The 26684-nt window shown below is 35.7% G+C and overlaps 5 protein-coding genes and 1 long non-coding RNA gene across 10 annotated transcripts; 3 read left to right on the top strand and 3 right to left on the bottom strand.

Moving 5' to 3' along the window:
* The first annotated feature begins 1871 nt into the window (after positions 1–1871).
* LOC18605789 (alpha/beta-Hydrolases superfamily protein) lies at positions 1872–7036 on the top strand. 2 transcript variants are annotated; one of them, XM_088804687.1, is made up of 11 exons: positions 1872–2125; positions 2220–2418; positions 2752–2834; positions 3013–3113; positions 3631–3726; positions 4037–4090; positions 4702–4850; positions 5539–5656; positions 6040–6178; positions 6391–6568; positions 6660–7036. In XM_088804687.1, exons 1-10 carry the CDS (start codon positions 2008–2010, stop codon positions 6552–6554), a joined length of 1221 nt encoding a protein of 406 aa, XP_088660813.1. In that variant the 5' UTR covers positions 1872–2007; the 3' UTR covers positions 6555–6568; positions 6660–7036. The 2 variants fall into 2 exon arrangements, with proteins under 2 accessions (XP_088660813.1, XP_017973813.2); XM_018118324.2 differs by having other exon boundaries at positions 1874–2125; positions 6040–6127.
* LOC148763826 (uncharacterized) lies at positions 3317–7672 on the bottom strand. Its single transcript, XR_016025329.1, has 2 exons — positions 7496–7672; positions 3317–6188 (listed from the first exon to the last, which is right to left on the bottom strand). It is a non-coding gene; the product is annotated as an uncharacterized LOC148763826 (long non-coding RNA).
* Positions 7673–8707: 1035 nt separating this feature from the next.
* On the top strand, positions 8708–10428 carry LOC18605787 (transcription factor). The gene is made up of 4 exons (XM_018116911.2): positions 8708–8904; positions 9133–9205; positions 9314–9369; positions 10059–10428. Exons 1-4 carry the CDS (start codon positions 8852–8854, stop codon positions 10171–10173), a joined length of 297 nt encoding a protein of 98 aa, XP_017972400.2. The 5' UTR covers positions 8708–8851; the 3' UTR covers positions 10174–10428.
* A 493-nt stretch (positions 10429–10921) lies between these two features.
* Positions 10922–15455, bottom strand: LOC18605786 (protein ABIL2). Of its 4 annotated transcripts, none has more exons than XM_018116701.2 (10): positions 15046–15455; positions 13988–14121; positions 13309–13391; positions 13046–13196; positions 12527–12626; positions 12328–12420; positions 12170–12236; positions 11977–12089; positions 11717–11835; positions 10922–11476 (listed from the first exon to the last, which is right to left on the bottom strand). In XM_018116701.2, exons 2-10 carry the CDS (start codon positions 14081–14083, stop codon positions 11306–11308), a joined length of 993 nt encoding a protein of 330 aa, XP_017972190.1. In that variant the 5' UTR covers positions 14084–14121; positions 15046–15455; the 3' UTR covers positions 10922–11305. The 4 variants fall into 4 exon arrangements, with proteins under 4 accessions (XP_017972190.1, XP_007039080.2, XP_017972191.1 ...); XM_007039018.3 differs by having other exon boundaries at positions 11977–12074; positions 15046–15442; XM_018116702.2 differs by lacking the exon at positions 15046–15455 and adding an exon at positions 14768–15026.
* Positions 15456–18685: 3230 nt separating this feature from the next.
* On the top strand, positions 18686–20247 carry RKD4 (RWP-RK domain-containing protein). The gene is made up of 3 exons (XM_007039017.3): positions 18686–18771; positions 18867–19389; positions 20083–20247. The coding sequence occupies exons 1-3, from the start codon at positions 18686–18688 to the stop codon at positions 20239–20241; spliced, it is 768 nt and encodes a 255-aa protein (XP_007039079.3). The 3' UTR covers positions 20242–20247.
* Positions 20248–20509: 262 nt separating this feature from the next.
* Positions 20510–22434, bottom strand: LOC18605784 (uncharacterized protein At4g00950). The gene is made up of 2 exons (XM_007039016.3): positions 21585–22434; positions 20510–20832 (listed from the first exon to the last, which is right to left on the bottom strand). Exons 1-2 carry the CDS (start codon positions 22167–22169, stop codon positions 20755–20757), a joined length of 663 nt encoding a protein of 220 aa, XP_007039078.3. The 5' UTR covers positions 22170–22434; the 3' UTR covers positions 20510–20754.
* Positions 22435–26684: the final 4250 nt, after the last annotated feature.

Genomic DNA, 26684 nt, shown 5'->3' with positions numbered 1-26684 from the left:
GTATGTAGAACTTGCTTCGTATTTGTCTGATATACAATCTGTTCATTATTTTGGAGGTTTAAGATTCCCGCGTAGGTGGGATATGCCTTTTCATTAGATATTAGTATATGGAACTAAATTTAAGCTTCAAAGTGCCTTACTGTGCACCGGGGATGATTCTATTGTTTCATTGAATAATGCTTATAATATTAGATATTAATTTCTTCACTGTTGAGTCCATCAGAGATTGTGGAGGTGACTAGGCAATGGCAGCGGCAGAAGCAAGGGCTGCCCGGGAGCATACAGCTAACCCTTGGTTTGTCGAAGAGGATGCTTGAAGGGCTTCAGAGTTTTCTGGCTGCCCATCCTCATCTTCATCAAGATTGGATGCTTATGGAACAATAGTCTTGCTGCAAGTGGACCAGGTCAGGCTACCCCTCTTAGCATGCCTGATAACCAAAATCTGGCCCCACTTCCTGACTCTCAGTGGTAGTTGCAACTGCGACACCACATTGGGAACCCAAAAGAATTTATGTGTGCACAACTAAATGTCCTGCAGATTGAGCTTGAAGTTTCGCATGCTGGTTTTCTTAATGAAAGTCCCCAAATTAGCAAGGATCATTGTTCTGATGAAAGTTCTCATTGTATAAGAGATGGTGTTCGCGAGGTTCCACAGAAGGTCTATGCTGAATGTGTGGAAAGTGATCAGGCTGTTAAAAAGGAAGAATCCAATGCAGTACTCAATAGCAATGCACAAAAAGCACCTAATAAGCATATGGAGGATTCCTGGTATCTGGATGATCATCTAATGGGCTTAGAACAGAATAGCTTAATCTAAAAACAGCCCAAGACACCTTTTTCTGATTTTGAATCTCAGTTAGTGCAAGCTGAGAAGACTGAGCCATCGTGGCACATAATTGACAAAGATGAATTGGCTTCCATGGTTACTCAAAAATCAGTTGAGCACGTTGAAAATTGTGATCTTCCACAACCACTAACCAAGGATTTCAGGAAGGGGCAACTTCCTTCTCTAGAGTTGCCCGGCTATTGTGAAACTGTGCCCTCATCTTTAGATTGGCCAATTCAGGAAGTCTTCTCTGATCTTAGCAACCATCATTGGGGAAGGTCCACCTCAGTTAAGTGTAGATGAAAACCAGCGCATGTTGGGTGATATGCAACACTCGTTGCCAAATTCAGAGAGTTTATTAAGGTATGGTTCTATATGTTTTCTTTAGAGGGCTTTTGTAGTTTTATCATCATCACTGATTCAGTATTTCTGAAATAGTTCCTATAAGGAGTCTATATATATTTCATGAAACTTTACATTTTCTTTCACTGTATGGTATCAACACACTAGGCAATTTGTGCTGAGGTGCCCCTGTAGCGCTTGAGTAGGTGTCATGATAATTTGAGTGGGCAAGAGCCTATGCTAAGTTCTTTAATTATATAAAAAAAATTTATTTTTTATTTTATTTAATTAAGTTCATGTATTTTTATTGATTGAACTTAATAAAAAAAATAAAAGTTTATTTGAATTTCCTTTCTTGAGTTGTTTAAGAATTATTTTAGGTGCTATGTTTTTATAAACGTATTCGGAAGCTTTTTATTTATTAAAGAGTAACCAAATAAGTAATATTAGACTAATAAATTAAGCTAATAATTAGTACCTGTATGGCTGTATCGTTTTAATCAAACATAACGAATTTTTGACTGGTTAAGGAGATGGTTGGGCTACCTCAATTTTCCCATGTGCTTATCTCGACTTATTATGACTTTGACCCAGCACGCGCCCACCGACTATCCTACGTGGCAAACAGCAGTTGTGATCCACCACGTGTTCCAATCCAACCGCTCAAACCCATATAAGTATGCATCGTCGTTTCTCGTCTTCCCGTTCTCTTCTTGTCTATTTTGGAACAGTGAAATCTGAACAAGTCCCAGATATATTGAAAACAAAAGGGCCAAAAATTATAACCTCTCCATTTTCTCTCCGCGGAACATAAATTCTCAACCCACTCCACGAACACGATGCCGTTTTGTGAGGTGGGAAAAACGCAGAGCAGTGTCGATGCAGCTCTAAACAATGGGATCCAGATTTTTTATCGAACTTACGGTCACGGCCCTACCAAAGTCCTCCTCATCATTGGTTGCTATATAATTTTTCCATTCAATTTTTTTTTTCGTTTTATATTTTGATCATATTTTTTTGAGTCGCTGATATTTGGCGGATGATTGGTCAGGATTGGCGGGGACACACGACTCATGGGGCCCACAAATCAAGGGGCTGACCGGAACTGATAGGCCCAACGGCGATGAAACGATGGCGGTTGATCAGGAACCCGGCGAGGGTCACAATGAGGTCGGTGGGATCGAGGTTTGTGCCTTTGATAATCGTGGCATGGGTCGGAGCTCCGTCCCCACCAAAAAATCCGACTACACGTCAGTCTTTCTGTTCCTTTTAACTTTTTCTGTTTTGACTCTCAAAATCCCTCCTTTGCTGTTTTTTCGTTAATTAATGCAATTTAATAGTAGTAGTGTAGTACTTTTTTTTTTGCCTGTTTTTGTGGGTAAACTGTAGTTGTTATTTGTTGAAGTTTACAATGAAATTTATTGTTAATTTTAGTAAAAGCTAGATTAAAGTATGGGATTTTATAATTTGCTACACTGGAAGTGACTTGAAAGGTACTAATTCGAGCTACGATCCTTTTAGCTATGGTTTGATCCTGGAAAAGTGATTTTTTTTAAAAAAAAATTTTTGGTTGTTGAGTGCAGGACAAGAATTATGGCAAAAGATGCAATTGCCTTATTGGATCATCTGGGCTGGAAGAAAGCCCATGTTTTTGGGCATTCAATGGGTGAGTGAGAGTGAATCCACTGGACTTTTCATTGCAAGAATGCATTAAGGCCAGGAGAATTCACTAACCTTCTTCTTGATATTGATTCTTTGTATTAACTACAATTGTTCTTTATTTAAGAAAAATTTGTAATCTTCTTCTAATAATAACCTGGCTTGAATTTCTTATATGAAAACAGGAGCTATGATTGCTTGTAAGATGGCGGCCATGGTGCCTGATAGAATTCTTTCTTTGGCATTACTCAATGTAACGGGTGGAGGTTTTGAATGTTTTCCAAAGGTATTTTTAGTGTTTAAGAGCCGCGGGCTTGTCTTCAATTTCTTTTTAAATTGTAGAACACTGATGCTAGTCCCATCAGACAAATACTTGGCAATTGACTTCTTTTTCTTCTTGTCTTCATTTTATCATAAACTTGATCAAATGTGTTTGTACGTGTATCCATTATCAGCATAGTTAGTAAACTGTAATGAAAACTGTAGAGATTATGACACATTTTGGAATCATTTGCAAAAGTGTAGAATACAGAGAGGCTCACTTTCAGTTTTGGAAAGCCAAAAAAAAAAAAATTGTTTGTAGTTGAAGGTGATTATAATCTGCTAAGCACTTTCTCTCCCTCTCCAGTAGAGGGATAAATCAGTCTGATTTAAGAAGACTCCTTGATCTGTCAGGTTTCACCAGATATCACTTCTCACTGTTATATCTTTGTTGCTGTGAAAGAAGCCTAACAGCGACACAAAAGTTAATTCCTGTCCGTCGGCCAACCTTTTGACTTAGTTCTATCTGTAATGAGCTGCAGTTTGACCGCAAAACGCTGTCCATTGCAATTCGTTTTATAAAGGCAAAGACTCCTGAACAAAGAGCAGCGGTTGACTTAGACACGCACTACTCAAAGGTAATGGTTTTTTATGTTAATGGGGTTATTTATTAACAATTTCATTTTCATGTAAATCTGAGGACTAGGATGATTCTACTGGGTAATGACAGTGAGGCTTTGTTTAGCATATGTATAATACCTCTCAGAAATAGTGATCTGCTATTCCAATTTAAGACTTTCTGAGTCAAACAAGGTCAAATTTAAAATTCAGTTGAGGAATTATCAAGAATAAATGTTAGTTCTTTTTCTGAAAACAAATGAGTTAATGTAACTTTTCTTTTAATACACAACGGCAACTCATATAGTCTCATTTTACATCTGATTGCAGGAGTATCTTGAAGAATATGTCGGATCTAACACTAGAAGAGCAATTTTGTATCAAGTAAGAAATGCTGAAGTTGAAAGTTGATACTGGCCATTGAGTGACAATCATTTTAATCAATTAGACCTGATAAATTTTACTCCTTGTTCATTGGAAACTAGTAATCTTTGTTTGAGTGGATGGTCTGACTTTCTTGCGATGAATACATGATACTACAGTATACCAATTAGATATACAATGAATTAGAGCGAAGCAAATTTTTTTTTTTTTTTTTTTGCTTATTCTGTATGCTGCAACTAGCTGTCCCAGCTGAGTTTGATTGAATACTTAATGAAATATACTCTACTTCATCCAAAATATTAAAGTTGCAGGAATTTTTTTTATTGGATATGCTCTATACCCCTCAATGATACCATACCAAACTGATTATCTTTCAGAAGTAACCCAGTAGGCTGGCTTTTTAATATCATGCCCCCGCGTGAAATCATTGTCAAATATTTACATAGTTGGCTATCTGTTTAGATCATTGCTTGACAGGGGCACTGATGTGAGGTTTTTCAGCTTCTAGGAAGACAATTCTATTAACTTGTTTGCAACAATAATATTGTTATATAAACCCTAGATCAACTTTGTGAGGTGCTAACATCAAGATGCTTGCTTGTTCTTGGCAGGAATATGTAAAAGGCATAACAGCAACTGGCATGCAATCTAACTGTGGTTTTGATGGTCAAATCAATGCATGCTGGACACATAAAATGACACGATCAGAAATTGAATTAATCCATTCATGTGAATTTCTTGTATCAGTCATTCATGGCAGGTACTAAATCTTCATAACCCTGAAAATAGTTAATTATACTTATATATTTGAACTCTCTTAGGATATATCAGTCTATTTATTAACTGAATATAATAATTTCTGATGAGTTGAGTTTTAAAATTTCAGTTACGCTTAACATATGACAAGAATGATTTTTTCTTTTTTCCCACTGGATTAGTTTGTGGTGAGAGAAAGAAACTAGAGCCATCATCTCGATAACCTTAAAATCCTCTATACACATAGCACATTATTTGTGGTGTATTTTAGTTCATATTTACTGCTCCTTGTTCATATAGAAATCAAGTGTGGGAAATCCTCTTAAATTTTGAATCTCAATGTGCTTTAAAGAGTGTCTGAAGGTTGGTCGGCAATGAATGCTAGTGCAACATTAAAGCTAAAAGTGGACAGATGAACTAATAGGAGAATTTTGAAATAAAGTGAACTTTATGAAAGCTCTCTCTTAACAGTTCCAAGTTGAATTTTGAAATAAGATTCAAGATGTAAGCTGATTTAGTATTTGTTGTATACTTGTATTAAAATATCTAGTTGCTAGTAGCTGTAGTTTGATAGTGACTATGATATGTTTTGTGTGGTACACATACCGCAATATAGTGTCATCTTTGTATCAGCATAATTATCTCTTGAGAAATGTATGATAGTGAACTAAGTTAACATTCTCAATGTGTAGGCAAGATGTCATTGCTCAAATAAGCCATGCGAGGAGGCTTGCAGAGAAGCTACAACCCGTTGCTAGAATGGTAGAGCTTCATGGGGGGCATCTAGTAAGTCATGAGAGGACAGAAGAGGTAATTCTCTCCATCTAAGTGAAGCCAGCCACTTGATTTCAGGCATCATGAATGTTCACCTTGAGAATCTTTCTATGGTGGAAAGCACTAAAAAGCCACTTTCAAAAGAAGTTGAAAATATTTTTAACACTGAATTTGAGTGGGAAAGAGTAACAAAAGGTTCATGTTGAGCTTGTAGAATTGTGTACAGAAAGTAATATTCTGGCATGTGCAAATGACTTACTTGATGGATGAGAGTAGAATATTAACTTGACAAAATTGACCGTGTTCCATCATTACTAAAAATATATCTCAATGATTAATGAGAATTTTTAACGGTTTTATTTTATGGTATTTGCCTGTGGAAAGAACCTTTATAGACTGAATTACTCTTAAATTTTCAGGTTAATAAAGCTCTTCTGGACTTGATAAATGCATCAGAAATGAAGATGAGCCCTCATGATTGGAACAACTTCCCCAAGAAAACTTCCGGTGTGCATTCTTCTAAAAAATCAAGATATTTTCTCCTGCATTATCAGATCGGTATAATGACCTGCATGCAGTAAATAATTAGTATTCCTCTCTCTATCTATTAACTACATGCTTGGATATAAGAATGGCTCTGGGTATTTACTAAGATGACAATGACAGAAATCTTGTGGGGGTAATTACAGATAAAATAGATTATCCTATATGATCTGACAAATAAACCTTGTTTTTAATGTCTAATGTTTGCTCTCTTTATCTGGTAACAGAAGCTTCAAGCGGAACATTTATGGAGGGAGCAACCAACATAATCTTAGGAAAGATCCACTTTTACCTATTATATATATTCAGTCTATTTATGATAGCAATAAAGCATGGAAGAAGTGCTCTGCAAAGGCTAAAACCAGCTAGAGTTGGAGCCTCACTAACATAATCTCCATTTGAACGGTAAATTCTGAGTTTATCTTTCCTTCTGTTCAAAAGCAGGTTTATTGTTAGACAAAACGGGGACTCAATTGCTCGTATCTTGTTTTTGCAGGTTTCATAAATTTGTCACCATTATGGCACGACCACCTTTGATTAGGCTGTTGGCTTATTTGTATATTATTGTTCAAACCTTGAACGATAAAACCTCGAAAATGAAGAGATCAATATAGCCGAACTTGGGGCAGATCACTCCGTGGAAGAGAATGCTAGGTTGGTGGAGGATGCTCTTCCCTGCCCTCCCCGTGATACTATATATATACTAGCGAAAGATAAAGCTAGAAGTTACTTTTGTGCCAAGCAGCAAAAGTATATAAATATGACCATAAAAGGAAAAAAATTTGTTTCCAATAGCAATTGACGTTGTATTTGAACAAAAAGAAAATTAATGAGTGTCTCTTGCAGGCAAGTATGCATGCTTCCCTTGATAAATTTATCTGTTTCTCTTGAAGTAGTGTTTTATAATGCTAAATAACTGGAAAGGAAAAACGGATTGTTGGGTATTGCTAACACAGGTTTCTATGCTTATTGTGATCTGAGCATCTATAAGTTGATTCAAACCAGCTAAGTCTTAATCAAATAAACCATTTACAATAGCTAGTAACCCTTTCTTGCATGGATGATAGATCTATTTTTTCTTTGTGGTCTTTGGGTACTTGATAAGATTCAACTGTTGCATTACCCTTTACCTTGGTGGACCAGCGGATAGCTTGTGCTTATTAGCAAAGGAATAAAGGAAAGGGATCACCTTCAAACCGATGAAAACATGCCAATTGCCATGCAACAGGAAATACTGGTTAACAATTTCCCGAGAGGAACAGTTTTAAGACGACAATACTGATGAAACAACAAGATCATACTTGAAATACATAAGAGGGAAAGAGAACGTGCCTGGAAGTATGTTCGAGGTCGCTAAAATACTGATGCCAGCCGAGGTTTCCTGTTTCAAAACCCAACATGGGGGAGGAGAGGCCGAGAGGGAGGGAGAAATAAAGATTCATTCTAGTATTATGCCCAAAAATATACCATATACCCCTGGAATATCCTAATATGCTCGAGAGAGCTTGGTGTCTTTGGTCCGTCTAGTTTAAGTTTCTTGGTTGGTCTTGGAGTCTGGTCCACATAAAAAGTAGGTAAAATATTTTTATTTTTTAAATTTTAATTAAAATTATACAAAAATTCATTAATTTTTGAAATTAATGTTTCATCAAAAAAAAATTTACTAGACACGTAAATTCAGCCATTACTCTATCATTAATATTTATGTAAATTTGTTAACGTGATAAGAGTAAAAAATAATTTTACTATTGATCAGTTTTTATAATTATTATATAATTTTTTTATTAATTAAAAACAAAAAAAGACTCCCACTTGGGAGCCCCGATCGGGCTCCTTAAGGGAGCATTCGTGCTCCCCTCCCTTGGGAGCACTAATCGGTGCTCCCTTCTTTTTTTATAAAAAGAATATAATAATAATTTTTTAATTTAATAAAAAAAAGTATTTTAATTTTTTTATAAATTTTTATTAACAGTATTTGTACTTTTGGGAGTTTTTATTTTAAAAATTAATAGATTTTTGTGTAATTTCGATCAAAATTTAATAATATAAGAGTATTTTATCCTAAAAATTAAGGTAAAATATATAGATCTTTTTAATTTTTAATAATAATTTCATATAGATCCATTAATATTTTAAAAAAATTCTCCATTTCGAAAAAATATCTCTATTTGACACATAAATCCAATCACTGTTAATTTGACGATGTATTAATAATGAAAAAATAATTTTACTTTTTATTAATTTTAAAAATTATAAAATTGTAATTTTTCAAAAGAAAAATCTACTTTATTGATGATCGACTAGCAAAAAACGTCATTAGTCGGTCGATCTGAGAGAAAGAAAAGAGTAAAAAGCGAAAAAGAGTATTTTAGATATTTCATATTTAAGTGATAATACCGTTTACATGTATTATTTTAAAAACTAGTAAATTCGTATAAAATAATAGTTAAAAGTTAATTCTGTGTATTTTACTCTAAAAATTATTTACAAAGAAGTGGGCTACCTCTTGGGCTTATAATTCTAATTTTCGGGCTAAAGATCAGCAAATGCGCCTCCATTGGTCTGGATCAACTGCTCTCTTTATTTCTTCCTTGACGTCATCCATAAACCCTATTGATTCTCCTGCTGAGTGCTGATATCTCTTGCTCGCAACGCAGTACTTCAAGTTGGGAAGATTGAAGACCACACATGGCTGCTGTCTCTGAACTGTCAGATACCCCAAACCAATGGGAATTCAGCTGGTAATTTTTTCTCTTTCTTTCTTTTGCTTCTTTGAAAATTCCATGGGCATCCTTGGTTACTTAAAGTTTCTTGGTTCTGTCTGTTGTGTGTGGTTTCTTCGTTAAATTTTTTAGTTTTAGCTTTGCCTCCTTGTTTTACGGGTTTTCAGTGAACTGGGTTTTGTTTGATAGCAGGGGAGACATTCGTAATATCTCTGCAAATGTGTTTTTTTTTTCTCTTATCTGCAGTGATTTGGAGGTAGATTTGGAGTCTGAAGAGAATGCTTCCATAGTCTATGCTGCATTGGTTGTTGATAAGGAGGTAATGTTTCACCTTTCAACTATACTGAATCGTTTTTTTTTCTATTGGCATAACTATTATAGACGTTGTTTTCAGCAGATTCTAATTTGATTCCATTTCCTAATGCAGTTGCAACCAGACAAAGTGAAGAGGCAAATGTCAATCTCTGACGGGAAGCTTTCAGTGTAACCACTAGTTCCAACTACCTTCCTTAGTTTGAACAATTACTTTGAAACTCCTCTGTTATAGGAATTGCATGATTGGTATCTTTTTTAATGATTTCACATAGGCTTAGTTTAGCTTTTGGTTCCAAGTTTTTCCATAATGTTTGAAAAATTATTTATTTTTTTTCCTTTTTTCACCCTGTTTTTTCCTCAGTCTTATAATCCATAAACAGAACTACCAGAGTTTCACAACAATTCTAAAATTCAAGATCATGACTATTTGGTGTAGTGGTACCTTAACATTGAGTTGTAGGCATTAGGGTGGGTGTGTGAAGAGATGGGAAAGCTTATCACTTTTTGCATAATCCAACAAATGGGATCCAAAATGAGGGGGAGAAGAAACTTCAGTGCCTAAAACTGTTTCAGATGGCAGTTAGTAAAGCTATCATGTAGTGACGTCTAAAATATATTCTGCTTTTTCCTCCCCAAAAACCAATACCAAAATTATTGATCTTAGGTTTTAATTGGACATCTTGATGGGATGATTTCGGCAATTCAGCAGGAAAAACTCATTCAACCCATTATCTAGCAGAGCTAATTAGATCATCTTCTCTGTTTGCTGCTCATTTCATCCATTTTCTGAAATGACTCACAGTTCAATGCTTTATTACTTTTAATGCCTTTTCCTTACCTCGCTTTGTAATGATCAGGCACTTTGAAGCAGTCGAGGCAAGGTTTCTTCGTGCTTCATTTTCTGCTTTTGTCGATGTACTCATACTTGCCACAAAAACAATTGAAGAGCTTGGGCCAGGAATGGAATTGTGATGTCTGATTGTTGTGTTTTTTCCATAAATGATGTGGATTTTCAGCAACAAGTTGGCATTAATGTATTTTTATTTTTCTCTTCTTTTTTGTACTTCATCTTTGGAGATATACATGACATTTTAACTTGGATGTAACTTTAGCCTTTACCACACGACATTATCATTCTAGGTTCTTACTATGTATGTTGATCAGCTTAAAGAATACCTGTTTTGTTTATTTGAAAAGAACTTGAATCTTACCCTTTTCTTTGATAAACCATGCATCAATCACTAAGCTAAATGTTTGACTGCAGTTTAAAGAATACTTTATATATGAAACTTTGATAAAGCTATGCCCAATGCTTCTCTTCCCCACCTCTTTCTTTTGTGTTAGTAGAAATGGGAATGAAGAGAACGTATTTAAGTATGTCCAACTTTGATTCACTTGGATGAGAGTAGCTATTTTTTATTCCAACGACTCAATTTGATCTTCCCACTGAATGACAGATGGAAAACCCATCAGAGTTTCATAACCTTTTTTGCTAGTTAAAGAAGATGGGAGAGAATAGGCACTGTTTCTCAAATGTTGACAGCAGCTCCTACTACTTTTTGAAGGTAGTGGTTGGCTGGCAGTTGTGGTAAAAAATGGTAAGTTGGTAACCTGGGACAGGACAACTTAAAGTCTGGTGGTGATGCTAACTTTACCTGTGAGCTGTTTTAAACTAGGTTAAAACAAAGGACACACTGAAAATTTTGATGGAAGTTCAATCTTTAAATAGTAAAAATTGATTCAACCTTTCATACAACTTCAAAAAGGTTGCGATCAGTATCGCATACAATTTCAACAATGATAATACATCATTGCAGGCCAACTGTGGAATACTAGAGAAAAAGTATACATAGCTCGTGGGCTGCAAAATCATAGTGGTAATGATAATACACAATGACAATTATCTTACAGCATGGAATATTTTTGTAAAAAGCAAAGAAAAGTGGCAAAGCAGAAAAAGGTAAACGACAAAGGAAACTGGAAAAAGTAAAAAAGTGGAGCAAGTCCAGAGTCTTTCCTCACTACCTTGACCCCCTTTTTTCTATGCCTCTATCACTAGCCATTTTGTTGGCCCCTCTATCAGCCGCCTTGTAGTTCTCTTTACTCAGTATTCATCCAAGTAAGTGTATAGCATCTCATCTTTCTTTGATTTGCGACGACTAAGCAATGCTTTGAGGAGTCTTTTACTTTTACTGGGATACTGTTCAATGTCTTTGGGGCTGTCTTTCTCAGATTGAAGACGCATTGAAGCTGATTTCCGAGGCTCCGATGGGTACTGTCAATGAAAAGCAAATTAAAGTTAGAAAAAGAACAAAGAGAAGAATGAATTATAACTCATAAGCATCATTAACACTGTATAAATTAGTCTTTGACATTAACATGCTTTTAAAGATGTGTAGCAATGTTTCATTGACAGACTAGTTGGTATTCTCCGAGTTAACCAGACATATTTTAGTTAATGGTTATACAGTTTCTTCAAACTACAATGCATATGAAGTAACTAATGCATGCTCACCCGCCGCCTTGCACCAGCTGAATTTGGAGTAGTCGGCCTGCTCTTATTTGGGGTTGTAGGCCTACTAACAGATCCAGAACGTAAAAGTGGAAATCTATGTGGCGAGACTGTTCGCTTCTCTGATAATAAGTGCAAAAATCATCAGTTAGCATATACATGCATTCATAACTGAAAAAGGTCTTAAAGTAACAAGATGAAAAAAGAAAAGAAGCATAGAATTGCAGTTAGAGAATATAATAAAGTCAAATATGTATCCCAACCTAGTTCTTTCTTGGGCATGGTGGCAGTAAAGGAAAAGGTTGCAGATCGCTGTGGAGGGCCTGGAGGCTGTGGAGAAGGTGATGGAGAACGCCCTTTTCTGCAACAACCATTACTAAAATAATTGATATCACTGCCCCTAATTACAGTGTCAAGTAACTAGGGTTATTAATGCAGTGCAAAAGAAACATTTACCTGACTGAAGATGTCGGGGTTTCCCTGACCGAAGATGTTGGGGTTTCCCTAATCGTAGCTCGAACAGCTTAGAGGAATCATTACAAGTAGAATCAAGTTACATTAGAATCTCGTCCAACATATAAGGAATTATACAAAAGGAAAGACAGAGCAACTACCATTCCTAAGCTGATGCCAGTCATCTTCATCATCTAGGCTGCATCCTAGGTATTTTGACTTTGTACGATTTGCACCATGCATGGTCTCCCCAACTGAAAATTAATTAAAGACTTGTAAACATCCAAATATCCTTATCTCTTTAATTGTTAAAAAATAGGAAAAACATGATGAGTAAAAGGAATAGAGATGGGTAATTGCCTGGCAAGATGTACCGTTTATGGTACTTTGGTGTATTAATCACCAGTGACTGTTGGGAAATTCCTTCATGATCAATATACTCTTGGCATGTCCTTAGTCTCTATAATAGCACATTAAAGTACAGAAAATTTCAGTACTTTGTAAACCATCAAATGTTAAGGCATAGGAACAGCGGGTGTTTTGACTAGAATGAAATCATCCATACATAATCCCCCATGCTTTTAATTATTAAAAATTATAAGTAAAATATGAAAGAGGTCCTGTTTCTGGGATCTTTCTTTATAAATCAGATATTCGAGCAAACTCAGACAGCAACCAGCAAGAAAGAATTATACTGACCATATTAAATTTCTTTTTTCATGATTCCAATCATGTCAAAAATTGTAACATTCAATACAAAAAAGATCTGTGAATCATTTCCCTTTTTATATCTACATAAAGCATCCACAACAGAAACCTACAAAAATACAGGTAGTCTCATAGTTATCTCACTAAGTACTGAAAATGATCCGATCTTACCTGTTCAATACAAGATACCCGGAGCTCTGTTCCACAAACCTCATCAACCTTTTCATCCAAAAGATCATTAACCTTGTATGTCACAGAACCCAAATGGTCTACAGTGTTTACAAGAGCTTTGATGGCATAATCTTTCAATGTTTCCACAACTCTGCATATACATGAGGATTGTTCTTCTTAAACAACAATAGGAGAAAAAAAAGTAAATAAACTCCAATACCGACAATTGGAGGCACGAACTTTAAGAAATCATAGTAACTCACATGTGCTTTTGGTCATCATTGGTGTAAGACAGCTCAAAATACTCAGCTGCTGAGTAGAGCTGTGTTCTCAGATTTTTCAAATCCTGGAAAGAAACTGTATCAGAAAACCAGTGTAGAAAGACAACTGCACTCGAAATTAAGCCAAGATGTAAGAAAACTATGATAATTAAATGCATTATGTAGCAGGATAAAGTGGCAAATGGGTGCACATTGACACTTGACTTGCATCAATGGGGACTTAACAACCTTGAGAAACATCCATCACTTAACGTATTAAGACAAAAATCACCCAAATTAGGCATTGATTTAGCTTCAGTTAGTAAAGTAAGTCCTATCCACAATTCAGCATGTAGTACAGAAGAGGAGCAAGAAGGGGGATTTGGTTCCAAATCCTGCAACATTGTCTTTTTCACCAGTAAATTTTAAACCTGATTAGGTTTATTCCTAGGATAAATAATGCTTAAATGCTGGTAATTAGCCTAGTAGAAAAGGTACTGAGCCTTCAAAATGCTAAAGCATACATTCTAAAAGTGCTAAATTTTGACCAGGATATAGACAAAAAGAAAAAAAAAAAAAGATTTTAAGCTTTAAGGGAGATCCTAAATCCTCAAAGCCACTTAGAGTCTATCTTGCAAACCCAAGAACTAAACTGATAGAGAAAATACAAGCACTGTGGTACCTTGAGACTATCAGCGAACAACAAACTCTGGTGCATGGAAACCTCATCATAATTGGATGCTTCTCGAGACATGGGCATTGCAGCAGCTGTAGCCATTAAACCCGTGAAGGAGATTGAACCGAGTATGCCCTAATCTACAACAATCAAAATAACCAAATTATGTTTCAAGCCCTTTCAAAAAAAAAAATTATGGTTCATGCAAAGGGGAAAAAGGAACAGCAAGAAAAGTAGCCCATCTAACATCTGACAAACCAAACTATGAATCACATATATTATATCCCTAAGCATTTTAAACTAAAGACCCTTAAAAGAATCAATGGCAACAGATGCTTGTCTTTGCGTCAGGAAGAGAAAGAGAGAGAGAGAGAGTCAAAATGAAAAACTCATTTGAATCTTGGGAATTTTGAAATAAGAACCACAAAGAATCATTAACAATATGACAACAGCAAGCATGAAACTTGTAGACAGACTGAAACACTTCAAAACTAAGTTACAACTAATAAGATACAAAAGGCAATTATTCCAACCCAACATTAACAAAGCTCTAACCAAGTTTGAGCAATATAAAAACAAATAATAAAAGCCTGACAGCACTTTACCAGTTGCTGCATTTCTGCCACTACCCAGAAAGCAAAAACAAATCGACAGATAATCAACTAAAATGCTGGGATTAGATACAGTTCCTACTACTGGAAAAAAGCTCATTTTGTCTGAATCTTCAGCAATACTCTAACTGTAATTAACATTTTTAAAAACCCAAAAGCTGGAAATTTTCCGTACCCTCTCTTTATTTGCTGAGACAACCAAAGAAAAGAAAAGAAAAGAAAAGGAAATTCTTAAGTGAATCAGTGTATGTTGAGCTAGTTCTTAGAAGGTGAAGAGGTCATTTCAGTTCAAGTAAGCCGAATAGCTCTATATCAGGCTCAGCTGGGTAAAACAGGCTTTCGCCTTATTGTGTCGCCTTCTCCCATTCTTCTCAATTTGATGTTTTTAAATGTTGAGAAACATGAAGCTACCAAAATAGAAGCTGGGATATGAGTAAAATTGAAGAGACTAACCTCCTCTGATACAAGCTTGTTCTTTTCTTTCCACTTGTTGTGCAGCTGAACTTATAAGCCGAGACTCACCTCCCATGTAACCTTTAAAATCACCAGAAGTTAAACAAGGCCTAATAGGACATAAACAGGCCTAAATGATTGACGGGGACTGATACAGTTTGGTGTATAAATTTTTGACCAAAGGTTAGAAAACGACAACACCCATAGGCGTCTACAGCTTGGGAGCTGCGTAAAAGGCAAGAACTTGCAGTAGTCCAAAAGGAAAAGAGAGAAAAAGAGCGGGGTTATTGTTGTTTCAAGAACACAAGAGAGAAGCGACAGGCAACAAGGTTAGCACGTCTTTTGTATTTGATTTTGAAGAGCAAAAGCCAGCTCCTTTTGGAAGCAAAAGCCGGAATAGTGCAACCCCAGTTTCCCATTATTTTCCATTCCAGTGGGACCAACTTTCTCTGCAGTAGTAGTGTATTGTTTTTTTTATCTGGTCTGATGGTCCCATTCTGAGCCATAATTACATGACCCAACAACAAGGTCTCATCACTTCTTTAATCAAAATCTTAATCCTCTTTTCATGGGGAGGGCTTTTGTATTTGGTTATGCTTGGACTTTTAGAGAACTTCGACAGATCCAGCTTAACCGTTTGATTAGGAAACTTGTGCATTTATTTACTACAGGTTCCTGTCTGACATAAATAATGACTAACCAAATTCTTCTGTTATGTCCCTGTTTTGACATTTTTTCAGTGATCAAGTTTGTCCACTAATGTTTGATTTGAAGGTTGCTTCCACTACTTAAACCAAAGCGAAAGCAAAAGTTTGCAGCATTCATGGGAGCAGGTGTTATATATGTTCTCAAATCTCGGAAATCACTAAAGTAAAAGAATTATATATAATGATGATCCATGATTTGATGCTTTAAGTTTTTGAATTCAACTGTGATTTTAAGTTATATATTTGGACTTTTTTACTTGATAAATTCTTGGGAGCATGTCAAATACCTAAGATCGTTGACTTGCTATTATAGCAGAAGTGCTGCACTACCATGATGGTTTGTATCTGGTTTCCCCATTGGCTGGGGGACCCCATATCTCTCTTTTCCCCACCCGTTGCGGGGGGACTGATGGTTTAATTTCCACAGCCGTGATTGAACATATCAACCATCCCCATTTTAAAGTCAACAAACTGTTGTTGCAAGGCTGCCAAGTCCTAACCCCACGCACGTTTTGGTGGACTGGGCACCATGGGGAGGCGAGGTGGGCACTAATAGCATCTCCCAAATAGGACACAAACTATGCCCTTAGAAGGCACGCGAGGCTGGTACTGTGCTGCTTTCTTCAATCGATCCCGAAACAGATTCCATGCTTGAGTCTTAGCCTATTGTAAATTCCAACGAGTAACGATTCCCTTCCCTCTTGTTCTAAGTCCTACAAATATAAATGCAAAGGAACAAACCTGTAAGAACTTCTGAATATAGTTTTAGCAGTACGAATTCATATGACAAATGCTTCTTTTACGTACATGCCATTCTCTGCTTAATAGCAGCGAGGAATGAGGATTAAGAGTTGTAACTTGAAATTAAGAGACATTTATTTATGTGTCTGTCGGAGTGAGAATGTTATGTCCAATAAAGAAATATTATATATAATAAGATAAAATAAATGAAAGCCGTGGCCTCGGAGACACTCATGGTTTGGTCGTGCATATGTGAACGACCAAGCTCCCCAAGACACTGCCAATACTTACTTCTTTGTCTTCACCCACCTGTACTTTATATAGGCAGATTAGATTGGGTAGGAAAAAAGTGAAAAACAAGTGATATTTTTCATTCCAAAATATATGCATATCATCATATGAACATGCAGTGAAGCCTCCTTTCATACTGTTTATTATTATATAAAGAATTTTCTTTCCCTGGACGTGGAATTAGGCTTTCTACTTTTGAATTCGCGATCGGTAGTGGTGGGATTAGTTTAATCCAGTTTGCATTCTGTGGAGTAATCAATGCCGTGATTGGTGGGAAATTGGGATAGGTCCCACTGAGGCGTGGAAAGATTGATCCTTTTCTTTTCTTTTGTCCTCTTGCTTCTCCTTTCCTTTGTTATGTTCTTTGTGGTAGTGAATGTTCGGTTGGTGTACAAATTGATTAGGCTGCACAACAACCCAGTCCAGTTTCGGACCCAATTTTTCTTGGGCTCTTTTCTTTTCTAGTGGTCAGAGTCCGGTGAATTTTCACATTTAAGGCTTTTCAAGATAAACCCAATTTCATCAGGGCTTTACCGCCATTTGGCCCATAGCAATGGAAGACAAAGATTTAAATTGCAAAATGTACCCCAAAAAAAATGGAAAGATAGGTGAAGAGTAACATAGTAATGTAACTCTAAAACTATTACAGTATAATGCTCAAATAAGTTTTTAAATTAATTTTTATTTTTTTTATTATGTTTAATTAAGTCTTTGTATTTTTATTTTAGATTAAATAAATATTTAAAATTTATGATTGACTAATTACTATTAGTAAAAATGACACTTCTCATTTTATATCCACACGGTATTGATGTGGAAAGTGAAAATTATCATATGACCATATTATCATATCAAATTAATATGTCTTATCATCATCAATTATAATATGTTAGCATGTTATATCATCATCAATTATGAAATTTTATTATTCGACGTCAATGTTAATAGAATATCAAATGACATTTTTACTAAATTAATAATTAATCATAAGAGTTTATTTGACTCAAAATAAAAGTATAAAGACCTAATTAAATGTAATAAAAGTATAAGAATTTATTTAAATTTTTTTTAATAATTTAAAAACTTATTTATATATTATATCAATTATTAAACCGATAATATCCAGTTTAAGAGTTATAAGCAATTATTAACCACATGGAAACAGCCAAACCCGAATCAGTATCTCAATAATGTTGACTCTTAAAGATTATAAAATGATGAAGATAAAGATGAGGGGGTGTAAAGTCATTAAATTAGTAACTATCTCACTTATGTCGATTTTTAATTGAATTTAATCACCTCAACCTCGTTAATCGTTCTATAACCTCCTCTTATTTACTTCTTCTTTTTCACTCCCTTTTCTTAGGAAAAAACCCAAAAAAAAATTCTTAAATTAAAGAAAAAACCCCCTTCTTGCAAGAGCTGTTCATTTCTTATTTCTCTAGAACATACTTCCTTTCATGTAGGAACTAGAAATAGATACCAAGTTTTCAGGGTCTGTTAAGCATGACTGCAAACACAAAGATAAAAAAGGTTTTGGCTTGAACTCGCCAGGTATAAAATCAAATAGATATAATCTTTGGCAAAGGACAATAAAGAGAGATAAATGATGGAAGGTTATGGCTTGAAATTGCAAGGTGTAAAATCAAAGAGATATAATCTTTGGAAAAAGGACAATAAAGAGAGATAAATGATGATCAGGATCATGATGCAGCGCCCCTATTAGTGATTGGTAATTGTTCACTAATTAATGATCATATTTAGTGCATTCCATGAAAATTGTGTAACTCATTAGACGTGTGCACAAACTTCAATAATTCATCCCCCTCCTGTTTATATATAAACGCCCTTTTTTCCACCCCCACTCTCTACCCCCGTCGTTTCTCTCTCCTTATCTCTCAATGGATTCTACGAATCTTAATTTTCCAAAGTTGGTGAATGCACCTGATTTTGACTGGTTCAACTTTGAAGAAAACCCATTCGGAACGTAAGATGCCCATATGCCTAATGTTCTATGTTACTTTACTGTTGTCTTTTGACTTACAGATTTCCATTCTTTAATGGGTCTTTTTCTTTATGCAGGGCTTTAGAATTACTGCCTTTTGAAGTGGACGGCTTTTACGACTTCAATGATTATAACTTCAATTCACTCGCACCGCCTGGCAGAATCAATTATGTTGAGTTCAAGGATTTTGAAGATATAAGCGGTGACTTTGCCTTGTTTGAGAACACCAGTACTCTGCCATCACGGCATGAAGATATCCTGGTTGACGCAAAGCCACTAAAGGCAATGGTTGGTCCGTTGGGGCAATATTGCGGCAATATTACTAATATTGGTGGTTCAAGTGAAACATTGACTGTGATCCAAAGTGATTATGGAGCTTCGAGCGGACATGGTGAGCAAAGGAGGATTAGTGGAAGGAAGAGGACTGCCCCATTGGAATTAGATGAGATTCAGAAGTATTTCGATTTCCCGATATCGAAAGCAGCTAAAGAGATGAACGTGGGGCTGACTGTGTTGAAGAAGAGATGCAGGGAACTTAACATCATGAGATGGCCTCATAGGAAGATCAAGAGCTTGACGGCCCTCATTAACAATGTCAAGGTATATACATGCATGCGTATGTTTACAGTCAAATTCTGGTTCTAAATTAGTGTACACACATTTCACTTGAATCGGATAAACTATATATCATGAGTGGAACCAATATATGCTTGAGATGAAGAAGTAGCTGGTAATTATGAAACCTTTGGTTAATTCAAAGTTTTGTTCTTCATTATTCATGAACATATTCACTCGAGATACAATAGTGTGAAAGTAGGCTATGTAGGCTACAGCCTGCATGTAGTTCTACCTGCATCCACCAAGAAATTAAATCGCAAAAGAACCTTTAAGTTTTAGTATATTATATTAGCTTAGGCTCAAAAAGGGTGTAGTAGTTATATCATAGTCACTTTCCTCTAAAGAAAAAAAAAAAAAAGGGCTATATCACAGTCTCGAACATGACCAGACACTCATTAAACAAAAGGTAATTGGAACCCCTGAAACTGTTTGTGGTGTTAATTTTGCCGTTATATTAACAGAACTCAACTTTGCCCATATGCGTGAGCTTTCACCAAATTCTATCACTTAGCCTGAACACTTGTTCTATACAATTATTGTCTGTTTATATATATATATAGATAGATGTCTAAATACATGCATGCATGCTTGTAATATTTCATTTTGTTTGGACAAGAACAATGGGTATTCCACTCTACAAGTCAAGAACTCATTCGTCTTTTACTTTTATATTAGGAGCTTGGATTGACTAACGAGATAATGATGTTGGAGGACCACAAGAGGCTGCTTGAAAAACTGCCAGATATGGAATTGACTGAGAGAACAAAGAAGCTTAGGCAGGCTTGTTTCAAAGCTAATTACAAGAAAAGAAGGTCCCTAGCCGCTTGTTATTGACCGCAATGCTTTTTTGTTTAGTGTTGACTTTCTGTCATATATAGTACAGTCACCACAGCTGCCTCTGATCAGTATATGTTTGAATCATAACCATTTGTAGAAATTTATGATCAGAAATACCAATTGACCAAATCAAAGTTTCTGGATAAGTATACATGGTAGAATTTAGCATTATCAATTAGTAATAATCTCAGAAGTTTATCTATACTATATACATCAAAAACATTAGAGATCTACCTTGTCCATAGTGGTTCAGTACCAGACCCGCTTGATCAACATTATATCAGATGGTTGAGATTAAATTTCCATATCATTTATGAGGAACAAATGAAACCTAACTGCCCAATGGTTTATGCCAAGTAAACCATCAGATCCATCACATATTATGAAGCTTAGGGCTCTAAGTTATTCCCTATTACATAATAAGAGACCAACGAAATACCTTGAAATTTTCAATTTTTTTCCTATACAAAATTTGAAACTGATCTCACACATCAGACGGTCGCAATGCATTCACGACCCCTTTTTCTTTATTTTCTCCTGCCCCCGTCTCCATGGGACCACTTGCTTAAAGCTTTCATAAATGCTTGCCTGCAGTTTTATAATATATATATATATATGTATATATGTTGAATGATTAGCTAGTCATCAAGAAGCAGAAAACTAAAAAGTCAGGGGAAAGAGTACATTTGAAAAGTCAGAGGAGATATATCAATTTCTGCACATAATAGATTAATACTTTCTTTTGCCCATTCCTTTCACATTGGGGTTGAGTCACTTCTAGAATGCTGGCACCGAAATTAAATGCTCATTAATTTGGTAGATAATGGTAGTAATAGAATGTGAATATGAAGAGCAATTGCGCAGTTCACCTGTCTAAAACTATCCGATATGCAGTCTAATTGTACTAGCCTTACAATATACCAAAGGATTTTGCCCCCTTTTTTGGCAATAAAGATTAGTAACCGTAGATCATTCTCACAGATATTAGCACCTCTCCTAAGTCATATAATTTGGTGCTTCAATTCAGAAGTAAAAGAGTCAAGGTTAGCAAAACTACTTCCAGGAAACAAACTAAAACGGGAAGTTCAGTTCTGATATATACAAGTAAGAAGGGAACAGAAAAACCATTTCATCAGCAAGAGATATATAAATTATCTAAAAGTATCAGATGGAAGTCTGAGAACTGTAAAATATGTAAAGACAATACCTGATCTCAGATATTATTGTTTCTTTTATGCCTAACATTACGTGGAAATTTTTAAAAAGAAAAAAAAAAGGCAAAGAGATAGCAACTAATAGGAGAACAGATCATCAATGAAAAGCTGGTTTTTAGTACTTACCAAGACATGTGACCGAGCTTGAGCAAGACTTAATAAGCTCCCTTTCCTCCTAACCCTTGTGATGTTCACCTGTGTACCGCCACCGCTGCTGCCGCCTCCACCACCATCAACAACGGGAGTGGATGAAAAGTCAAAACTTCCCTGAACAATTCGTCCAGCCTTTCTAAAGCTCCCCCACCTACTCGATCCAAAGATGACCTTGTCCTTATTCAACCTCTTGTTGTTGTCCGGGATCCTAAAAGACCCGCCTTTTCGAAACGACAACGTGTAAGACACAAACCGACCCGTGTCAGGCCCGTCCAAGACCGTTGTTGGAGATGGCATGTTGGCAACCTTAGCCTCAGCTAACAACCTCGGAGGCAGTTCCAAGCATCTTGCACTTTTGGGCTTTGATTGAGTACTGGTAGTATCAGTTCTGGGACATGGCCTAGGCTTGCCTGGCGCTTCCTCCCACTGGAACGGAATCGAAACTGAGGTGTGGATCGGCGGTGTTTTCATCCCTGATGGCTCTTTTGCCTTACTAGGAAATGAATATAGAGAAAGCTTTGGTGTAGAAGTTGTTTCACACTCTGCCTCTGACCCCATTTTTCACTAGCCCTAGAAACCTGATCATGCACACGTTTTATTTTCACACTGTAAAATATCAAGTTCTGTTTCCTGCAGGGCTTTTCAGTATTTATAGAGTTAGAAAATGGGTTTCAAAGTTCATAGAGAAAAAGAGTGGAGAAAAGAGGGTGGCGATGAATGTGAACTGCGAGGATCACAGCAACAACGGCAACGCTCCTGGCGCTTCCTGTTCACGAGAAAATGCCCATGTTTTTCTTACCCGTTTGGTTTGTACGTTGAAAAAATATATTTCACGAAATGCCCCTGGCTTGAAGGGGGTCCCGACTCCCGCGTATGGAGAAACCTTCGAGTTTTGATTGGTTGAAAGTGACAATCAACAGTCCCGATTAGATTAAGATATAAGATCAATCATTTGAAAAGTCACCAAGCTGTTAGGTTTGAGCCTGGACAGGTCAAGTTAAGTACAACATCCAAAAGGTCCTAAAGGCCCCAGAATAACTAATCAAATCATTTGTTTAATTATGAAAATCAAGCCAGCAAGTATCGTAGTAATCAAGTTTTAATTATGTAGCAAAAATACAACTAGTACAGCACATTATATTCAATACTTTCTAGATTGTTGGTATCGAATGAAATTGACTGTTCTAGAAATCCTCTAATTTCCACTTAACAAGAGATTTTTATGAAATTACCGCAACAAGAAAAGGGCCGACATTACACATGTATCTACAACTACTAACTGTATCTACCCAAAAAGACTGGTCGATCCCAATGTGTTTGTAACGTCTAATTACATATACGCAAAAGCTTTGTCCGAGTCAAAAGCTGTATAAGAAAAGCCGGATATCTCGAAAATTTCTAAACGAATTTTCCTATACAAAGCACGAGATGATGAGAGAAGGAGTTAAGGCTTCTAGTTGATATGATAGCGACTTTACTGCGTCAGAGCATAAATTTTTCAAGGCTCACCTTACCTAACACCAGTTTCAAGCTATAAGGCTCTGGATTTTGTTCACAGAACAAAAAAAAAAAAAGAAACACCGTTCCTGGTGGAACGGAATTACATCAAACGAGTGATGAGCTTAATTACAAGGATCAGTTTCAATAATCTGACTAAAATAAGTAAGTCAGATTGGTGAATAACCGGCGTGTCTCATTACTTTTCAGTAAAATGCTTTCATGTTTGATTACTTTATTCCTATACGGCCGCGTTTTATCTTTAACTTCCATAGAAAAAACAACCGTCTAAAGCTAACTTGATTGAGTCGGCAGAGCTTCAGGGCCCAATGGATGTCACATCTTCTCTACCAAAGAGTTTTGGTTCGCCAAATAAAATAAAGAGAGACTGAAAGAGTTATTATGTAAGAATAGAACAGAAGAAAAAATTATTATTATATAATTTAGTTTATACAATGAAATACAGGAGAAATATTATTGATAATATTTGATTGGTGAAATGATAATCAAGAAATGGATAAAGAATAAAAATATAATTTTCTAATTTAATAAATAATCATAATTATTTTGTACTTTTATTTCATTTATTTTTTCTTTTGACATTATTATTTTCCTATTTTATTATTTTCTTATATATATATATATATATATATATATTTGCATTCACTCGTTGTTGGCGACAAGAATTGATGGTATGCAAGCGACTCAAATTGACTTCTAAAACACTGATATGAGGCTTCTGACGGCCAAATCAATCAAGCAACTCTCGTATTTGGCGTTTTGAATGCCTAGATCTTATGGTTAGTAATGATCCACGTCCAAATATCACTCATAAACCATTCAGAATCGATGGGTTTGGATTGATTTTAAAGTGATCTCGTGACTTGTAGGTGGTTTACGTGATCCAAAATTTATAATCAACTTTTAACATGGTTCATGGCTTTAGTCCCTTATCCACTCACTTTTGATTAAAGGATAAACCATATAAGATTGTGTTTTGGCTCAAGTTTTGAATTAATTCTAAACTAATAATTATTTACAAATTTTATTATATAAAAAATAAGTTAAATATTTGTAAATTATAAGACTTTTTGTTTTTTAATAGACAGAAAAAACATTCATTTCATGCCATTCACAACTTTACAAAAGCAGGAGGTTAAGCAGCCACCTAACCTCATCAAAACCACATTTGAAGGCACACAAAAACAACCTGCAGAGCTAAACCACTGAAGCCCTTAGGCCGCCACACTAGCATCCCCATTCAAGGACAAACAAAATCATGCCGTGGACCAATCAGGAGTAACACAACCAAAAACAAAAGATAAAACCCCTGTCCACATGAAAATTGTAACTTGAACTAATAAAAATATAATTTATATTTGATGCATTGGCACTATCAGCTCATTAAAATGTGTCACTTTATTAATAAAGTAAAATAAAAAATTTTTAAAACTTAGAATTAAATATTAAAAAGTTTATAATAATTAATTAAATAATAAATAGAATATTTTTACTTTTTTATTTCTCTACCCTTCTTTTTCTTATTTATCTTTTTTTTTTAGCTCTTCAACCTCATCATCTGAAACTTATATGATAGTAATAAAACGAGTCCTATGATATGTCAAAGGAACGGTGAAATATAAACCCAAGTGTATCCATCATGAAAGTGAAGAACTTATGAGATTTTGTGAAAATAATTGAGTTGGTTGTCCATATGATGTCAAAAGCACCATAGGTTTATGTTTTTCACTTGAAAGTATTGTATTTGCACGGAATTCAAAGAAATAGAAAATAATGGCTCAATCCTCTACTGAAATTGTGCCTCAACTGTCAACCATGCACTTTGGCTAAAAAAAAATTCTAAATGACTTGAATTTTAAACAAGTTTGTAGGACAACAATTTAGCATGACAACCAATCCGCAATAGTCATTGCCAAGAACCCAATACAACATGATCGTAGCAAGCATATCAAAATTAAATAGTCTCCAATTAAAGATGCTTTAAAGAATGAAGAAATCAATGTGAAATATTACTACACAGATGAACAAGTTGCAAATATCTTCACAAAGAGATTAGGCAAAAATAGAATTTTTACTTTCAAATCAAAACTGGGTTTGTGCAAGACCGAAGTCAAGACTCAAGAAGCTGTGTTAGAAAATGAGTTTTGTCTGTCCATTGAGATATTTTTTCATTGTTGCTAGCACCAGGTGATTCCTTGTTGCAAGAAGGAAGACAATCACGTGTAATTGGATCAAGTGATTCATTAAACCATACAGTATTGTTTTTAATGTTACAAGAAGATGTGACTCTTTAAAAGACCATAATACAGTTATAAAGCACAGGTTTCATTTTCCTATTAGTTTTACGATCTTTTTTTTATAATCGCATGGTAACCAATTATTCTCTTTAGAAAGTTAAACTTATGATAAAAATAAATTAATATGTTGTTTTTTATTTATTTTTAACTGTGATAAATTTATTGGAAAACAAAATTTATCAGCAATTCTTTTCCGCACCACGGTCCCTGCCAAGGCCCAAGCGACCTTTTCACCAACAGTTCACGTTGGTTTACAGGGCATTTCTCCATTTGTCAAATGAAGCATAAGTGCCTCTGTTCACCATCTTACTACACCAGGGATGTTGGTTAATTGCTAAAACCCCAACGGAACCCCCCATAATGGTAACATGATGCAGCAATAAGGAGCACATGGAAATGCAGGAAAATATTCAACGTGACGGAACACGCAAAGCCTTTCCCGCTCACGATCTTCCTCCACCCTCTGAAAGGCTCAAACAGATACTGCTATCTCTGCTTGGGTCACATCTTATTTGCTTTTTAGTATGAGCCTGGCTTATAATGTATGGGTCCCCATTAAGGAAAAGTCACAAATCAAAAGAATCAATGCGTTTTGGAGAGGTCCAATCTTTCTGTTTCACCCATACCTTTCTACAGATGACGATGAATTTCATCCTATTGTTACTTATATCCAAATCATATCAGCATAATTAGGTTGCATGTAGGCCTCAAATACATAACGAGGCGGTGCTAGCTAATATAGATACCACTCCTCTGCCTCACTCTCCATCGTCAGCCGCTCGTGCGAGCCAAGATGGAAGTAGAATACGGGGTATAAAGTGTACTGAGTTGGACTCCATCGATGTTAATTTAGACCCAACATCACCAATGCCTCGAGCATGGGGTGGTTGAGGGCATTGAATGGGAGTTGATGGCAGAAATAAAATGTGTTGATTTTATGTCAACATAAAGGTCTGGATTCTTACTGAAGCTTGTGATTGGCAATTTTCCAAGTAAGCAACAGAGGCCAGATCTAATTTTGTTCAACCCCCAAGTCTGCAGTGTTTCTTTTCACGTGGAACCGTCTCCATATATAGAGTGTGGAATCTGAACTAGTCTGCTGATTACATGCTTTGAACAAATTCTATCTTGGTGAAAAAGTCATCCAGTCTGCCATTTTCTGAGTGCAGAGGGAAATTATTGGGCAAATTATTAATTGCGTAACGGTTCAATCAATAGCGTAAAGACATTGATCTTAATGGAGGGTACATGTTTGAAA

Source organism: Theobroma cacao, chromosome 3, assembly GCF_053813885.1.
Source record: "Theobroma cacao isolate CCN51 chromosome 3, ASM5381388v1, whole genome shotgun sequence".
Taxonomy (NCBI): domain Eukaryota; kingdom Viridiplantae; phylum Streptophyta; class Magnoliopsida; order Malvales; family Malvaceae; genus Theobroma; species Theobroma cacao.
The sequence above is the reverse complement of the archived record's forward strand: the minus strand, read 5'-3'. Positions and strand labels throughout refer to the sequence as shown.

Coding starts and splice junctions, on each gene's coding strand:
- LOC18605789 (XM_088804687.1), top strand. CDS start 2,008: ATGCCGTTTTGTGAGGTGGGAAAAACGCAGAGCAGTGTCGATGCAGCT. Junction 2,419..2,751: donor ACCAAAAAATCCGACTACAC/GTCAGTCTTTCT, acceptor TGTTGAGTGCAG/GACAAGAATTATGGCAAAAG. Junction 4,091..4,701: donor GAAGAGCAATTTTGTATCAA/GTAAGAAATGCT, acceptor TGTTCTTGGCAG/GAATATGTAAAAGGCATAAC.
- LOC18605786 (XM_018116701.2), bottom strand. CDS start 14,083: ATGGCTACAGCTGCTGCAATGCCCATGTCTCGAGAAGCATCCAATTAT. Junction 12,090..12,169: donor ACCCCGACATCTTCAGTCAG/GTAAATGTTTCT, acceptor CAATTATTTTAG/TAATGGTTGTTGCAGAAAAG. Junction 11,836..11,976: donor CATGCCCAAGAAAGAACTAG/GTTGGGATACAT, acceptor ACTTATTATCAG/AGAAGCGAACAGTCTCGCCA.
- RKD4 (XM_007039017.3), top strand. CDS start 18,686: ATGGATTCTACGAATCTTAATTTTCCAAAGTTGGTGAATGCACCTGAT. Junction 18,772..18,866: donor GAAGAAAACCCATTCGGAAC/GTAAGATGCCCA, acceptor TTCTTTATGCAG/GGCTTTAGAATTACTGCCTT. Junction 19,390..20,082: donor CCCTCATTAACAATGTCAAG/GTATATACATGC, acceptor CTTTTATATTAG/GAGCTTGGATTGACTAACGA.
- LOC18605784 (XM_007039016.3), bottom strand. CDS start 22,169: ATGGGGTCAGAGGCAGAGTGTGAAACAACTTCTACACCAAAGCTTTCT. Junction 20,833..21,584: donor AAGCTCGGTCACATGTCTTG/GTAAGTACTAAA, acceptor ATAAAACTGCAG/GCAAGCATTTATGAAAGCTT.
- LOC18605787 (XM_018116911.2), top strand. CDS start 8,852: ATGGCTGCTGTCTCTGAACTGTCAGATACCCCAAACCAATGGGAATTC. Junction 9,206..9,313: donor CATTGGTTGTTGATAAGGAG/GTAATGTTTCAC, acceptor TTCCTAATGCAG/TTGCAACCAGACAAAGTGAA. Junction 9,370..10,058: donor TCTGACGGGAAGCTTTCAGT/GTAACCACTAGT, acceptor TGTAATGATCAG/GCACTTTGAAGCAGTCGAGG.